The 18,536-nt window shown below is 37.5% G+C and overlaps 1 protein-coding gene across 1 annotated transcript; it reads right to left on the minus strand.

The window, feature by feature from the left end:
* Positions 1-246: 246 nt before the first annotated feature.
* LOC122074420 lies at positions 247-15,682 on the minus strand. Its single transcript, XM_042639237.1, has 5 exons — positions 15,396-15,682; positions 11,614-11,834; positions 10,044-10,058; positions 6,859-6,898; positions 247-736 (listed from the first exon to the last, which is right to left on the minus strand). Exons 1-5 carry the CDS (start codon positions 15,680-15,682, stop codon positions 646-648), a joined length of 654 nt encoding a protein of 217 aa, XP_042495171.1. The 3' UTR covers positions 247-645.
* Positions 15,683-18,536: the final 2,854 nt, after the last annotated feature.

Below are 18,536 nucleotides of genomic sequence, written 5' to 3' on the forward strand. Positions count from 1 at the left end.
TGTTTATCCATACTACAACATTTCACGTTTCCTTTTACTCAATTTGTTTCAAAATCGAAAAACTAACCATAAATACCAAATGAAAAATTCAGTTTACTAGATCCCGTAAAACTCAAATTTTAGTTTTTGATGAACTCAAATTTTATATATAGTGACATGATAAGATATAATTTCTAGTTTTCTACATTAAGTATATTTTTCTTGAATTTGTAACATAAATGCCCACATAAATCACCAAAAATTCTATTTGTTTGGCTCTAATTTAAATTTACTTTAGTTTATTTCATTTCACATCGGAGTCATCAGACCAAACAGGCCCTAAGGTTGATTTAAGGTTCAAGGTTTAATAATTAATCACATAGATAACTGGGATTCTATATCACAAAACAATAATTTCCAGAAAAACCCTACTCACGCATTATCCCTAGAATAGTATAACAAGTTATTCTTTCTGGGACTAACTCAAACCAGAGAAAGAGCACTGCCTTGTCATGTGCCTCAGCACCAGCTCAGTCCCACTAAGGGGCAAGTATAGGCTTGTTCAAATCAATTTTAACCACCACAAACTTCAGATTGGGCTATGAGGCCAAGTTCGGAGCCAGCTTAAAAGCTATAGCTTAAGCAAAAATGAGATCACGAATCTGCCTATTTTGTATAACTTATTTTCCAATAACTGATTGGGGAAGGATCCGAGTTGAGATCATGGCCCAGATGACTCATCTGCACAAATGAAGCACTGCAGATAACATAAATTGGATTAGGAGAAAGAACAAAGCATCATTCCTGGCGCATGTCATCCACCATAATGTCCATTCCAACCAAACCACACCATTCATTGCTTTCAAGAATTGTTTGAATCTAGTTTGCAACTGGCCATCAACACAAACTGATGGGCGAAAGGCAACGTTACTATCCAAAAACACAGGTTGTGGCTCATAATGTCACCGATATTCAGCATTTGCTTTAAAGATATAGAAGCAACCCCAAAAAATCAGTCATCCATATATAGGACAATTTTATCAAGGAAAACTAAGCAGTGAACCGTTGAAACAAACAAAAAATAGAAAACGGCTTCACATATTCCATGATGCAAACAGAACATAGCAAGCAAAAATTTGCCATGCACCTATCACCCTGGCTAGTACCATGCTTATGCTAGTTACTTTGACTTTGTGCTGTAGAGAAACAACTGCCAAACATTCACAGAACTGAATCAATCAAGCTCAACTTGGAATCCAATTTGCTTGCCACATTTTTATCTGGCAGCATCACAAAATTAAACATACCAGTAATAGTGCAAATTAAACAAACTACAAACCAAAAAAGCCCTCAGATCTCATAGCTTTTACTATTCATCGTTGGTATAAGCCATAGTTTTTTGTAATGAGCCCCACCACATCTTAAGAGGAGAAAAGAAGAGATGGGAAGATCGATAGATAGATAGACAGACAATATGTGTGTGTGTGTGTGTATATATATATATATATATATATGGGAAAAAGGACGCTAGATGTTTGCACTCCCTTGTGCCCACACACAAGCATCGGGTAGAGGCAGTAGGAAAGACTCGTAACAAAAATCCATGCAACCACTCCAGACAATGAGTTTTCCATCATCGGGCACATGAACATAATTAAATTTTAAAAAACTGTCTATATGATCATTGGATCGGATCATAACTACCTTGGTATGCTGCAAAAAAATTACTCAATATATCATTATTGGCCAAATTTCTCCTACAGTCAATATAATGTTCTAATCATAAGAATTTGTCCCAAGTGCAACTACTTAAAAAGAGCGGACAGTCGGTATCCACCAAATTCAGAATTCACAAAGTTCAGGTTACACTAATTCTAAACCAGTTTGATGAGGTAACAAAAACAAATTCAAAGAACAAAGTACAAAAGCAATGTTGCTATCAAAATAAATATATGCAATACAAGATGGAAAAGGCAGACAAAAATACAGGCTGCACACTTATCGTCAAGTGAAATTTCGTTAAAGCACTTCCCCTGAACCTCTCGGACCAGCTGCTCCATACCTCGTGGAATTATATTCACAGATACAAAAAACATGCAACAGATTAGAAGTACTCTACCAAATGGAAACAGTTCAGCAAAAGTTCTGATAAAATGAAAGCATAAAAGTAATCAACTAACTGATAATAATTCACCTCCATACATACCAAGCTGATTACTTTGGTTCCGTATTTGTGAAGGGAGGGAGAATCACTATCCAACATCAACATAATTGAATCATTCAAGTTTTAATCGAAATTTATCAGCGATGCGAGAAGAAAATGGCAAGAAAAAATCTCAAAGCACTTCCCCCAAACCTCACAGACCAACTGCTCCTTATCTCATGGAATTACATTCACACAGTCAAACATTATACCATATTACTTTCTGGTACATAAGCATGTGACAGATATGATGTGCTCTACCCACAAATAGAAACCGTTCAGAGTAAGTTGTTTAGATGAAATGAAAACAGAGAACATCCAAGCAACTAATAATAACAACCCACATATATACCAAGCTGGTTGGTTAGGTTCCGCAGTTGTAAGGAGGGAGAATCACTATCAGACGTCTACATAATGGAAATGGAAATCTACCAGACTAAATGATTATATACTTATATCAGAAGAATAGAAAAGTCGTACAGAAATGTTGTTGAGATAACTATTCCGGGCTTTCACAAATCATATGGTAAAACATGCAAAGCAACAGATCTCACAGCTACCATTATTAATCATTGGCATAAGCCAACATTCTACATTATGACTCCCACATTACAACAATAAAAAGAAAGAAAGAAGAAGAAGAAGAAGAAGATGGGAAAGGCTCATAACGAAAATCCAGGCAACCTCACTCTAGACAATTTGTTTTCCATCATCGGGCAAATGTAGAGAATTAAATTTAGTAGGCTCCACCTACAATATCATTTTTGCTGTCAGAAGAAACCACCCTCTCACAAAAAGGAAAAAATTCACAACTCAGATGGTCAAAGCACTAGAAAAAGCTGATAACAAAAAATCCAGGCAACCACTCCAGACAATAGGTTTTTCCATCATCGGGCACATGAGCAGAAATAATTTAAAAGGCTCTGCCTGTGTGATCATATATGCTGTTCATATGAAAAGGAAAAAAAAATTATATCTAAATTTCAGCATTTTGTTTTTATTGAAGTAGGAATTGGATCATAACTATCTTGGAATCCTATTAAAAAAAAAATACCCAAAATTTCTATGGCACTATTGGCCATAAATTCACCTAAATGGAATATGATTCTCTAACTCTAAGAACTTATTAGTGGTGATCAAATTTTCTATGAATTCTCTAATTCTATGAATTTTAGTCCACAAATTGCAAGAGTGGACAGACTTACTCTCCACAAATTCAGAACTCACAAATTCAGGTAACAATGTTCTACTGCTGTTCAACTAAGAGTAACTAAATAAATTCTGAGAACATATATCTAAACAATGTTGCTGTCAAATAAATATCATTGCAAAGTTAAAAAAGAAATAACAAATACAGGCTACATGCCTACATACCATCAGTGATTCAAGCAAAATGGCAATCAAAATATTTCTCAAAGCCCTTCATCCCCTAAACCACTCGCACCAGATATGCAAGGAAAAAAATAAAAGACAAAACAAAAGAAGGGCTACATATCATCAGTGATCCAAGGGCAGAAAATGGCATTCAAAGATCTCTCAAAAGCCCTTGCCCTGAACCTCTCACCCCAGCTATGAAAGATATCAGGGATGCAAGAAACAGAAAATTGCAACAAAAAACTACCCAAAACCTTTCCCCTGAAACTCTCAGACTAGCTGCCCTCCACCTCATGGAATTATATTCAAGAAAACAGAGAACCATTAAACCATATGAATTTGCTGGCATGCAACTAAGGCAAGCACGTGACAAATTCGAAGTATTGCATCCACAAATAGAGACAGTAGGCTAAAACTTATTTAGATAAGATGCACAGCCAAAGAAATTCCAAGCACGTAATAATAATTCAAAAACATACTTTTCTTTTGTTAGTATTTCAACTGCATACATTACAAGGTTGGTAGTCTGGTTCCATACCTGTCAGGGAAGGGAGAATCACTATCAGACGGCTACATAAATAAATTATTCAATTTGAACTGGGAATCAGCTAGATTGAAGGATACATTTTGTGAGAACATAGAGAAGTTGCACAGACATGTTGTTGTTGAGAAACCTATTCTGAGCTTCACATAGCATATGTCATATAATAACATGCAAAGCCCTCAGATCTCATAGCTACTATTATTCATCGATGGCATTAGCCAATGATTTTCATTATGAGCCCCTCCACATTACAACAATAAGAAGTAAAGAAAAGAAGAAGATGATAACGATAACGATAACGATAACGACGACAACGACGACGATAATGATGATGATGATGATGATGACGACGATGATGGGATGGGGTCATAATGAAAATCCAAGCAACCACTCTAGATAATGAGTTTTCCATCATTGGGCAAACGAGGAGAATTCATTTTAGAAGGCCACATCTAAGTAATCGCCTCTGTTGTTGTGAAGAAAATCTCCTTCACATAAAGAAAAAAAAATCAGGAGAAATAATCTTAGAAGACTACACCTGCATATTCACTTTTGTTATTATGAAGAAAACCCCATTACCACAAACACAAAAAATATTCAGAGTTGAATGAATTCAAAACTCACCCTCCACAAAACAACAGAGGCGATTACTGGATCCATGCAAAAAAACATAAGGAGAAATGAAAGTAAAAGAAAAGAGGCACGTCCCAGCAAGTCAGGAAAACCTCAGCTAAAACTAAGAAAATTTCCCCAAGTACAACTTGAAATATAAGTTACGATAATTTCACAGTTGAAAAACCAAGGAGTTATTATTTAGCAACTAAACTGGAGATCAATAAAAAGACAATGTTGCTATCCTCGTTCCATCAGCACCCAAGCAAGCAAATAAACAAGAACACAACACATCTGAGGCTTAATCTATGGGTGGTAAAGCACAAACGCATACAATCAGACATCAAATGTAATGACAGGAATCTTGCAAGCTATGAGCATATGAAGTAACAATCTATGAGATACATCGTAAAGCTTTCAGAAAGAAGTAAGATAGTGCTACCAAACACCACTGCAACACAAGAAGTAGTTAAAAAAGGTAGATAAGACCAATCAGGAAGGAATGAAGGTAAGGGAGAAAAAGAAACGCATCGATTGAATGGATGGATCCTCTTCACCAAGGGGATGTTGAGAACCCAAATGCAATGCATTGTTTCGGATGAGAAAAAATTGAAGGGGAATGGATTGAGGAATCATTGATTCCAAATATGGATTAAAAGCTTTGATTAGAGTAACAAGTAACATGCAACAAAATAAAATCATGAATCATAAAACAGAAATATTTCTCTTGGTAGAAGCCCTCAGATCTCATAGCTTTTCAAATTCATTGATGGTTCATGATCATGGTTTTTCTTAAGGAACCTTTTCTCATCATCTCCATGATGCTGATGATGAAGATGATGAGGACAAGCCCAGCCAATGAGAGCATGCACAGGGGAATCAACATGGATGGAGGAAGAAGAGGAAGAAGATGAAGAAGATGAGGAAGGCTCAAAAAGAAACTCCATGAAACCATACTGCACAAACATGAGTTTCCATCACAGCGCAGTTTAGTGTCTACAAGATGCGTAAACATTGCAAAATAAATTATGCTTATACACAGGTGAAAAAGTGAAAAAAACTATTATCCATGCCATTCCACCCGAAAAAGAGAAAGAAAGACCATCAATTGTGCAAAAGGAGACAGCTGACACCATTACAGTACTTGTAATCCCACAACTCATATTACAGCACCATTAGCACAGACAGACGTGAAGGCAAAAACAACCACTGCCTCCCCCATTCCAAAGAAAAATAAAAATAAAAAACAGCCAAAATGGCGTATGAACTCTGAAACAAGAAGGAAAAAGCCTTAGGTTTGGACTTAAGGACTTCAAATAGGATTGTGTGAGAGCGGTCAGCAGTTTCAATATATATGGAAAGCATTGTTACCAAAGAAATATGAGTCTCAAGTCTTAATAGTTAGCATATCCTACCTGCTCTCTCATGGGTGTCAAACAGAGTTTAATTTTAAAAACCAAGAATCGGGATCACAATCGGTCCCAGCCAGACTGGAATCCGTTTGGAAAACCCTAGAATTGGCCTGCAAATTTTAGGGACTACCAATTCAATTGGGATCGGTCTGATCCAGATTGATTGGAGTTGATCTTTAAAAATATATATCTATATATATATATATATATAATAATATTGTTTCTTAATGCTTTTCCTATTTTAGTCAGACTTAATAGTGGTCCGATCGGCTTTGAATGTGTCAATTCCTAAAAATCCCAAACCAAAAAGGTGAAAATTTTCAATTAGTTTCAATTAGTCCAACCAATTTCGGGCTGAAATTTCAGGCAATGCAACACAAATGGGGGATGGGAAGATCAACACATACAGAAAATGGCGATCAAACATCTCACAAAAGCCCTTGCCCTGAACCTCTTACACCAGCTATGCAAGATATCAGTGATGCAAGGAACAGAAGATCTCAATAAAAAGTTACCAAAAGCACATCGCCTTAACCTCTTAAGACCAGCTTCTCCCTACCTGGTGGAAATATATTCAAGGAAACAGAGAAACATTAAACCATATGACTTTGCAGGCATGCAAGCATGTGACAGATTTTAAGAGCTGTATCCACAAAGAGAAACAGTGGGCCAAAAGTTATTTAGATAAAATGCACAGACAGAGAAAATCCAAGCACATGATACTAATTCCGTACCTGTTAGGGAAGGAAGAATCACTATCAGACATCGACATAACTGAATCATTCAAAGTGAATTAGAAGTCAGATATCAGCTAGATTGAAGCCCATATTTTGTGACAAAATAGAGAAATTACACAGAAATGTTATTGTCAAGAAAACTGGTCTGAGCTTCACATAGCATACAGCATCATAGTAACATGCAAGGCCCTCAGATCTCATAGCTACTATTATTCATTGATGGCATGAGCCAATGGTTTTCATTATGAACCCCTCCACATTACGACAATAGGAAGAAAAGAAAAGAAAAGAAAAGAAGATGATGATGATGATGATGGTGATGGTGATGATGATGGTGATGACAACGGGAAAGGCTCATAATGAAAATCCAGGCAACCACTCTAGACAATGAGTTTTCCATCATCGGGCAAACACAGAGAATTGAAGACTCAGAATGAATGCTCCACCAACGTACCTGTTTATGTTGTTATGAAGAAAACAACAACAAATTCAGGTGAAAACTGGGGTCTAAACAGAAAAGGAGGGTGAAAAAATTAAAAAATAAATAAATGAAGAATGCAAAATGAAAATGAAAGATGAAAGATGAAAGTAAGAGGCAAACGACCATCCCAATAAGACAAGAGCATCTCAGCTAGATGGGGTCGGCTACATGGATCCTTGCTCTCCAATAGGCTCTATCCGTAGTCAGACTTGGTATAAGACCAAAACTATGCATGTCATTCCTCACAACTTCTCCTATGGTCATTTTAGGCCTGCCTTAGCTCTTTTAGCTTCCCTCGATCGGAATATATCACACCTCCTTACTAGACATCCCTAGGCCTCCACCGAACACGACCATACCATCTCAAACGACTTTCTCCAAATAACAAAAAATTCAGAGTCAAGATGAATTCAGGACTCACCCTCCAAATCTAAGAACTTTTCCTCAAGTAAAACTTGAAAATTATGATATAATAATTTCAGTCATGAAACCAAGGAGTAATTAAACACTGAACTAGAGATCAGAAAAAGGAAACTGTTGCTATCCTCAATCAATCTAGAGGGGATAAAGCACCGAAGCAAGCAAGGAACATTAATGCAAACAACTGCTAAAATGTAACTACAACATTCCTGCAGATATAACACATACCGAAGCATACATGCAACCACACATCAAATGTAATAAAAAGAATATTGCATTCTCTTAAGCAACAATCCACAAGATACATAAAGCTTTCAGATAGCAGTAATATATTGCCAACAAATACCACTGAAGCACAATAGTTAAAACACAATTAGTTAAACAAGTATGGTAGATAAGACTCATTAGCAAGGAATGAAGGTAAGGGCAAAACATGAAAGGCATCGAACGACTCACAACCATCCAAATGCAATGCATTGTTTCTGATGATTAAAATGGCAGGGGTATCGATTGAATCATTGATTCCAAATATGGATCAAAAGCTTCAATAAGGGTGACATGCAAACAAACAAACATGATTAAAAAATAGATTAAAACAAAATTTTAACTCTCTTGGTGGAAGCCCTCAGATCTCATAGCTTTTCAAATTCATCTATGGTTCATGATCATGGTTTTCTTAAGGAACCTTCCTCATCGTCTCCACAATGATGATGATGACGATGACAATGATGATGATAATAATAATAATAATAATAATAACAAGGTAGAAAGACCCCTTGTCCGTCTAGCACCCCCCACACCCAGACACAGCTGAGTGTGAAAGGAACGCTGCCAGGCTGCATAGCATACACTAGCACCTGTGTAATGAAGAAAAAGAAGAGGAAGGCTCAAAAAGAAAATCCATGAAACCATATTCCACAAACATGAGTTTTCCATCATAGGGCAGTTTAGTGTTTACAAGACAAAGCACTAGCACACAACGCCACAGAAGAGAAGATGAAGAAGGCTCAAAAAGAAAATCCATGAAACCATACTATACAAACATGAGCTTTCCATCACAGGGCAGCTAAGTGTTTACAAGATGTGAAAAAAAAAAAATGACAGCCATACATAGGGGTGGGGGAAACTAGCAGTGAACTATGATCCATGCCATGCAACCAAAAAGTGAAAGAAAGACCATCAATCGTGCAAACAGTGACGGACACTGCCATTACAGTACTCGTAATCGCATAACTCATATTACCGCACCATCTGGGTCTAGGGCTTGGGGAAGCAATGGCATAGGCAGCTGTGAAACGAGAAACAACCATTGCCATCCCTTAACCCAAAGAGGGGGGGAAAAAAAGACATCCGAGATTTGAATCAGAGAAGAGTGTCTTAGGGTTAGGATTTAGGACTTCAAAGAGGGTTGTGCAAGCGCAGTCGGCAGTATCATTATATATGTGAAAGTGTTATCAAAGAAAAAATATTTCAGTCATCATGAATTCAAGACATACAGTACAACTTGAAATTTAGGTTACAATAATTTTAAATTTTAAAGTTTTTAAAAAAAAAAGGAAGCAATAAACTACTGGACTAGAGGTCAACAAAAGGAAACTGTTGCTGTCTGCATTCAATCAAGAGGAGATAAAGCACTCGAGAAAGCAAATAACATCAATGTAGACAGTTGCTAAAAGGCAACTATGGCATTCATGCAGATAAAAACATACGAGCAAGTGAAGCTTAACCTTTTGATGTAAATCACAAACACATGCAACCAGACATCAAATGTAATAACAGGAATATCGCATCCTACGAGCCTATGAAGCAACAATCTACAAGATAATACATAAAACTTTAAGAAAACAGTATAACAAAAAGATCAAAAAACAAAGTAAATGAGACCCATATGCAAGAAATGAAGATAAGGGGAGAGCATGCACAAGGCACCAATTGAATGGGTGGATTCTTTTCCCTAAGTGAATGTTGTGCACCCACAAGCAATAGAATCACAAAAACTCAAATGCAACGCATTGTTTTGGATGATTAAACAAGCCAAGGCATGGATTAGATCATTGAATCCAAATATCGACCAAAAGCTTCAATAAGGGTATCATGCAACCAGACAAAACATCATAAAGAGATAAATCTAAAATAAAATGAATTTGCTTTGGTCAAAGCCTGCCCTCATATCTCATAGCTTTTCAAATTCATAAGCAGCTCATGATCATAGTTTTCTTATTGAACCTTCTCTCACTGTCTCCATCATCATCATCATGATATTAGGGAAAAAGGACGCTACCTGTCCATGTGGCACCTGCACCAAACACAGGAGCATGCAAAATTATTGCCTCGCACCTGTAAAGAAGGCAGCCAGTCTGCATGGCACAATAAAGAAGAAGAAGAAGAAGATGAGGAAGGCTCGAAAAAAAAAATCCATGAAGCTCCACACAAATGAGTTTTCCATCACATGGCAGTTTAGTGTTTAAAAGATGTGTAAAGATTGAAAAAAAAAAAAAAAAAGGCACCGATATGAAGAGGGGAGGGGGGGCGGAGTAGCAATTAACTATGATTTACGCCATTCCAACCACAAAGATAAAAAACGGAGATGGCTAACGCCATTACAGTACTCGTAATCCCCTAACTCACATCACAGCACCATTTGCGATTGGGAACTTGGGGTCTGGCAAGCAGTGGCGCACAGCCATGAAGGCAGAAAGCACCACCATCCTCCCTTATCCGAGAAAGAGAGAGAGAGAGGAAATAAAAAATCCAAAACAGCATCTAAACTCTAAACCAGAGAAGAAAGAGCCTTAGGATTAGGACTTAGGACCTCAGAGAAGACTGCAAGAGCAGTCAGGCAGTATCAATATACATGTGAAAGCTTTATCAAAGAAAAAAAATTCAGAGTCAAATGAATTAAAGACTCACCCTCCGACTCTAAATATTTTCCACAAAGTACAACTTGGAATTTATGTTACAATAATTTTGAAGTCGTGAAACAGAGGAGTAACTAACTACTGAACTACAGATCAACAAAAGGAAGCTGTTGCTATTCCTCAATCAATCAAAGGGTATAAAGCACCCAAGAAAACAAATAACATCAATGCAGACAAATGCAAAAAGGTAACTACGGCATTAAGAAAAACCAAAGCTTAACCTTCGGATGGTAAAGCACAAACACATGCAACCACGCATCAAATGTAAAAACAAAATATACATGCTTTGAAGCAACAATCAGAGATATAAATAAAGATATTGCCACCAGAGACCACTGCAGCACAAGAAGTAGAAAAACAAGTAAAAAGTACATGACACCCATTAGTTAAGAATGAAAGTAGAGATGAGCATGAAAGACATCGATTGAATGGGTGGATTTTGCCAAAGGATGTTGAGAACAAATGCGAATGCAATGCATTGTCCCGGATGATTGTAATGGCCAGGGTAGGGATTGAATCATCGATACCAAATATTGAGCAAAATCTTAAATAAGCGTACCATGAAACTAGACATAAAAAAAAAAAAAAAACACTCTGTGGAAGCCCTCAGATCTCATAGCTTTTCAAATTCATCCATGGTTCATGATCATGGTTTTCTTAATGAACTGATGATGATGATAATGATGGAGAGGGTTCCATAAAAGGCAGCGCGCGGAAGCATGAGAAGCGGAAGAAAAGGAAGAAGAAGAAGAGGAAGAGGAGGACGAAGAGGGAGGTTCAAAAAGAAAATCCATGGAACCATACTCCACAAACATGAGTTTTCCATCACAGGGCAGTTTAGTGTTACAAGATGCTTAAATATTGGGAAAAAAATAAGTAGTAGCAGTGGACTATGATCCATGCCATTCCATCCGAAAGAGAAAGAAAGACTACCGATCGTCAAAACGGAGACAACAGCATTTGGTATCTGGGGACTTGGAAAGCAGTGGCACACACAGCCGTGAAGGCAGAAACCGCCACCGCCCTCCGCCCTCCGCCCTCCGCCCTCCGCCCTCCAAAGAAAAACAAAAAAAACAGCCAAAACGGCGACTGAACTCTGAATTAGAGAGGAAAGAGTGGTCGGCAGTTTCAATGTATCCGTGAGAATGCGTTTACTAAAGAACCCTTATCCTTAAGCCTTAATAGCTAATGGTATCCTACCCTTACTTAGTAAATATGCGTATCCGACCGTATGGATTAAAAAACATTAGATACGATAAAAACATTAGTTTAAAATGTAGGAATATTAAACACGTATAATATGAGCGAAAGAAAAGTGATAGTGGAGATTAAAGAGGGGCTATTACCAAGAAAAAAGGGCAATGGATGCCCCATCATGAGCCTTTGTCGGTGGATGTGGATTCTTTTGGGTCCCACTCCCGTGGGTGACTGTAGATTATTCTTTGTATGCAAGCATTCCATTTTTGGTTCTCTACGGTCTACACTGTTTTATTATCGTTCTTGAACTTATTCACTAAGATTGCGGAGATGAGATAAGACTTTTACATGAAAACTACTAGCGAAGAATTAGAGAAAATTAAAATCAAAAGAAACCACGAATTTGGTGAATACCATTTTTTTATAAACATATAAAGTGACTCCTTTACAAATATGATTATGATCAACTCTTGTCTCTGCTATGTAAAGAAAGGAGAAAAGAATGTTACCTCGTTTCATCCTTACGCTCAAATATATAGTATAATGAAAAGACACTCTATCCCTTGATGGATACCTATGTAGGCACTTCCATTGTGCCTGAACATAGAGGACACGACCAAGTCATGTTCCCTCTCCCATAAAGAAAATGATCTTTTACGCCCTAACTATGGGTTTACTTTATAACAAGATCATTGGCACTTTAAAAAACATTTGTATATTTTTGGATTTCTTATCATATCAAATTGATTAGACATATGGGTTGTTGCCTTAATCTCCATCTGGGTATTTGCGATTTAAGTGGAGACTGTAACGGTGGGTTGCTACGCTAATGATCAATATCATATTAAAGATGTGATACCCAATGACAACTCCACGTTAGTATTGATCCCAGCCGTTTGGCAAAGAAAATGGAGGGAGCTGGAAAGCTTCGCGTGTTTGGAATCCACTTAAACAGTGTTTATTGAGACCAGCCCATGATTGGGCCATGGATACACTTCGGTGGATCCCCATGGACGGATTGGTTATTAGCTTGTTTAAAACCTGATTATCATGAACCCTTTTTTAGACCAGTAATGTTCTAGTTTATGAGGCTTAATTACCTAAACGATCGATAATTGTGTGATGCCCTAATTAGACCTAAGTAAGGATTGCGCTGGGGTTGTTCTAATTATCAGTAGTCTAACAGTAATTGTATTCCCTTATCCCCATGTGCTTTTCTAGTTAAAACTTAATTATCGTGAGATTGAAGACAACACAAACTTTGTTTTTACAAATGAGGACATAATTTCTTTTAATTTACGCATAGATCCTCTTATGCGTAAAATTTTCTAAGAGTATCCTGGCTTGCTTGATTTCATGCCATATATCGTGTCCTTTTTTTAATTTTTAAACCTTGGTGAGATTAAAGTGGATGGATCATCTTTTACCTGGTCTAATAAGCGAAAACTTCCATCCTTAATCAAAGAATGTGATATAAATTCTTACAGTCACGCATATTGGTCACCCATATACTGTAACAATTCTGTTTTTACACTTGATTTTGGGTCTGGCACACTTTTTTGCATTTCTATTTTTTTGAAGTGATTCTGCGTCTTAAATGCTATATGATAACCCAAAAAATAAAATGTTTTTATAACTTGAAAAAAATAAAAACCTGTATGGTTCGCACTTAACAGTTCTTATTTCAAGTCATAGTGATTTAGGATTGGCCACCCTTGTTTTCAGATTTCTAGAGCAGAATTTCTAAGAAAGATCGTGGGAGGAGGGATAAAACTGATTTGGCTTAAACAAACAGAAGACAATGGGAAAAGAACAAGAAGGAAATTGTTCAGGGCTGTTACCAGTAACTATAAATAAATAACATATCACACTAGTTGTAGTAGTTTAATTTAATGACTTTCTTTACAAATGGGCAAGGAAATGTAGACACCCACTTCATCAAAAGTAGTCAACTAAAGCAAGAGCTTGTAATGATAATAACATTCATCAAATATGAAAATTGTCTTATTACATTTCAAAGGGCAAGATGATAGCATTCATCAAATATGAAAATTTTCTGATTTCATTTCAAATGGCAAGAAGCGAGAAAACCCATCATAAAGCCCAAAGAACAATGAATCAAAATAAAGGAAAAGAAATAGAATCCAAGTCTCAACAACGCCATAGTAAAATTTTATAAAAATAACTATCAATCTAGAGCATATTTCTAACCTGCAAATAAATCTATGGATCTAACCCCAACACTAGAATCTAGCAAGAATTGCAGTAACTCCACAAGGAAAAGACGACTGGATTTAGGAAACCACAACGATTGAGACCAAACACAATGTGAAGCAATCACATTAGCCGATGCTTGCGACCGATCAACAAACACATCTCTGCAAAATCCAACAAAATCAGCGACTCTCGCCATAAGGGGAAGGAACGAGAAAGAAACACACACACGCACACACACACACACACACACACACACACACACACACACAGAGAGAGAGAGAGAGAGAGAGAGAGAGATTCACATACCTTTCGTCGATCATCTTTCGCATTTGAGTTCAGATCTCCTTCACCATTTGCAGGTTGCAAGATCTTAGATTTCAAAGTAAAAAAGTTGGGTTGTGCAATTGAAGCATTCATTGATTTAGGGTCATGTTATGTTTGAAGTGGCAAATTTCCATTATGCCCCTCGTAACTTAAACGTACCTTGTATTTCTCCGGCTTTCCTCATAATCGATCTTGAAGGTAAAAAAGCAACAATATAATTTGTTGTGCCAAAAATGGGACTCAAAAGCTTACCAAATGCACGGTTCATTATAAAAAAAAAAAAAAAAAAAAAAAAAAAAAAAAGGTAATTTACAACGCCACCCCATAGAGAATGCCAGTATTATAGGAACACTCCCTCTCTTTCACCAAATTAGACTCAGACCCCCTACCGTCAGTCTCTGTTAAATGATGCTATGAAATGACTCTTTAACCCTTATAAGTAAAATACACATCCTAGCCCATTTTATATTATCCCAAAATTACCCTCTATATCCAATTCTCTGTGCTCGACCCAAGATCGAGAATGGCAGCCAATGCATAGGGACAAAGGAATGCAGAAGAGAAACAGTGGCGGTTCCTCCAATGGTAGACAGATCTTCGGTACTAAAACTCTCTATTTCCAAATTCCAAATTCCAAATTCCAAATTCCAATCGAAAGAATCGAAGAACAAAGACTCTTTAATGAATAGCTTCGAACACCAAATATGCTATTTTTCAAGATTTGCAAAAACAAGGTAAAAACTAAAGAATGGAATGATTTACAGCAAAGAGGAGCAAAGTGATCTGCAGTTTCTTTTTTCTAAATTTCTTCGCTCACGGGGATTGAAATCATTACCTAATACCTGCATGCATTAGGTTCGAATAGTGCAAATGAAATAGAGACTTCAAAAAATAGAAACCATGTCGGTATCGTCACTCAGTGGATTTGAGGCTCAGGGTTTAGGGTTCGTTCGACAGAGAAGAGAAGAAGAACACACTTGTCTTCGCCGCCTGCGAAGGACGTTTTGGCTGCTGTTCTGTTCTCCCCTATCTTGAAAATGTCCCTCCATCGCTTAGATGTAGATAACCCAGTCATTAACTCGGGCAATAACACGGCTAAGGACTCAGGTTCATGATTAGGATTTTCTGAATTGACTTTGTCTTCTTCTGGGTCCGGTGGATCAGAATGGTGTGGGAGGAGGAGGAGAGGGAGGAGGACGCCATCGATGAACAATTCATCAGCTGAGAGGAGTTGGGGTAGTGGGAATGAAGGGTTCCTAACCATCTAGAACTCGAAATCGGATGAGTTGGAAGCACTGCTTCTCGTTCCGCCACTTCTTGGAGAAACGACTTGCAAGGTTGATGACGGAGAGGGGGTAGGGGTTTATGGATTGAAGTTGGGTTTCTCCATGGATGGATGGAACAAAGAATGTGTGTGTGTGTGTGTGTGTGAGAGAGAGAGAGAGAGAACGACCCACATCGTGGTAGACTTCCTTACATCGCCCTCCTCTTGCCACTCATTGTCGGTTAATGGCAGCTTAATCGCTGTTAGACTGTAATCACAACCTGTTAAAGTGGAAGTTTGAGGCGTTAGAGTTTCAGACGATTTGGGGTTAGGGAGTGTGTGTTTGTAAGTGAGGGTACTATTGGTACTTTCAACACTTTAAAGGGTAATATGGTATTTCAAAAAAAAAAATGAAATACTGATGTCAGCATTCTTGGTATATTCTGTAACAGTGATTGACGGTAGGGGGTCCAAGTCTAATTTGGTGAAAGAGAAGGGGTGTCCCTATAATACTGACATTCCTCAGGGGGTGGCTTTGTAAATTACCCTAAAAAAAACAAAAAAATGAACCGAATATACCATATTCTTTTCATCTCATTTCTATTCCAAAAAAATGAAAAAACACCATAATCAGTTTTTTTAGAACACTATAATACAGAGCCTTAATTGCCTATTTGGAAAAGATATAATCCTCTTAACAATTTTTTTTTTAAACAAAAATGATAATTTAATAATCAAATTTTCAGAATTTAGAGATGAAACGGTCCCTGCTGATTTCAATCTGGATTCACCTGAAATCATTTAGAATCAGTCCTTAGAACCTTAGAATCAACCTCTCAACTCAGAAACTCAGTGATTTGATAAAAAAAAAAAAACCCTAGAATCAACCACTTGGAACCAGTCAAAATCAGGATTAGTCATGGTTGATTTTGATTCTAATTTTTTAAACTATGGATACAGCTAATCCATAATGACATCAATATCAGTGTCAACAGTGACCAATACGGTATACCTAATTCCGTATTTTATAACCCTTTCGACAGGGGTCTGAGTGTGCTTATCTTGTAGAATTGGAGAAGATGACAAGAATTCCCAGCCATTCTGGCCATCTGTCTCTATAGCTACGCAATGCACACCTAATCCGATCAAAACCAGACAAGAATTCCCTGCCTATGGGGACCTGGTCTTCTACACCTACTTATTGGACACCTAATCAGATCAAAACCATGATATTCATATCTCTTATCTTCCCGTTAAAAAGTATATGATCTTCAAAAGCATGAGATTGGGTTCTCCTATTTTATAACTAAGGAACAAAAAGACTCTGTAGTGGCCACCATGGGAATCCCATTGAAACCCCGTTAAATCATTTATTAATAAGGAAGATCCATCCACACAATTGAGAGCTCTTTAGTGCTGCACAAGCCACCCTCCATTACTATTGGAAGCAGAAGGAAGAATTAGAAAGAAGTACTAGACATGTATCTATAGGCTTACATGAACAAGCCATGGCTTCTCCTGAATTGCAGGCTCTGCACTTTCACTTCATGTATATGTAGGCCTCCATGACAAGCCATGGCTTCTCCTGAAGTATTGCGGGCCTTGCACCAAGTGCTCACTTCTCAGCATCTGTCAGTGTCTCTCCAAGGGACAATTCATTGTTGTCTTGTTGATATGTAAAGATGATATTATGTCTTTGATTTTCAATTCTTGTTTCTATTGTAATTTCTGTTTAAACCCTTTTAAGGGTTTCTAGTAATGCAATCAATTCTGTAGCAGTACTCCCTTCTTTTCAAATTTCAGTTTCCATGTTAGGGATTTAGATGTGATCTGTGATTCAATCACTGTGTGAGTGATGGTTGTTGCAGTGTCTCTTCATTTGATGAAGGGCAAAGGAGGGTTGGTAGGTGGGGAAGGGTTGTGGAGGAAGTGAAGAATCCTGTGCCCCTTGTGTCTGATTGCAATTGAGATATGGGATTCCCTTTCTGCTAGCTCTGTTCAGCATAGTTTCAGGCCAATCCATGAAACGCATTTTTTTTTCTTGATCATCTAAACCCACAAGCCACGACGGCAGCTTGTTTTGTTCAAGCTGTGATGAATGATTTGGCAGCTAGGACATCAGTCATCCCTGAATTTAGAGATATCCTACATGATTCCTTTCTTTTGCAGTTGGCTAGGATTATGCATGATCCTTGTAACTGACCCATTTAGTTGAATGAAGTTGAGTTGTTGATGACAATAGATAGGTCGGTAGGTTCCCATCGTTTTCATTTATAAGGACATGTTTTTCCATATCCGATGTGGCCATTAGTGCACTAAGAGAATCGGGAATGACACACCTCTAGTGTACTCATTATCTTGCCCACGGTAAATGCCAGGTAGCGTTAAGTGTGGAGTGAATAAATGCTGAAAGTATTTAAGCATAAAACCCACCACTATATAATAAGTGCTCTCCTATTTTGACTTCCCCAAAGCCTCCGGTAGGATAGGTGAGACAGCAATGGGGTCTCTGCCCTTAGGGGATCCAGAAGATGTTCATATCTATATAGACCAATTTTGTTTTCTTTCATAAGGCCAAAGTTGAGTTCATATATTGCCGACTTCCCATCTTTAACAATGTTGTTCTTAATTCTTATCAAGGATGGCCTTAAGAGGGGTAGCAAAAATAGAAAGAAATATTATAGATTCAAGGGGGAAAAGGGTTCAATGCTCCATGTAACCAATCAGGAGTAAAGAACCAACACTTACCAGAGTTACATGATAACCAAATATGGTGCATAGTTTGAAGGCACCTATAGTGCTATTTTGAACTTGCATTTACTACTTTAACACCCCACCACCCCCAACCCAACCC

Source organism: Macadamia integrifolia, chromosome 3, assembly GCF_013358625.1.
Source record: "Macadamia integrifolia cultivar HAES 741 chromosome 3, SCU_Mint_v3, whole genome shotgun sequence".
Lineage (NCBI taxonomy): Eukaryota > Viridiplantae > Streptophyta > Magnoliopsida > Proteales > Proteaceae > Macadamia > Macadamia integrifolia.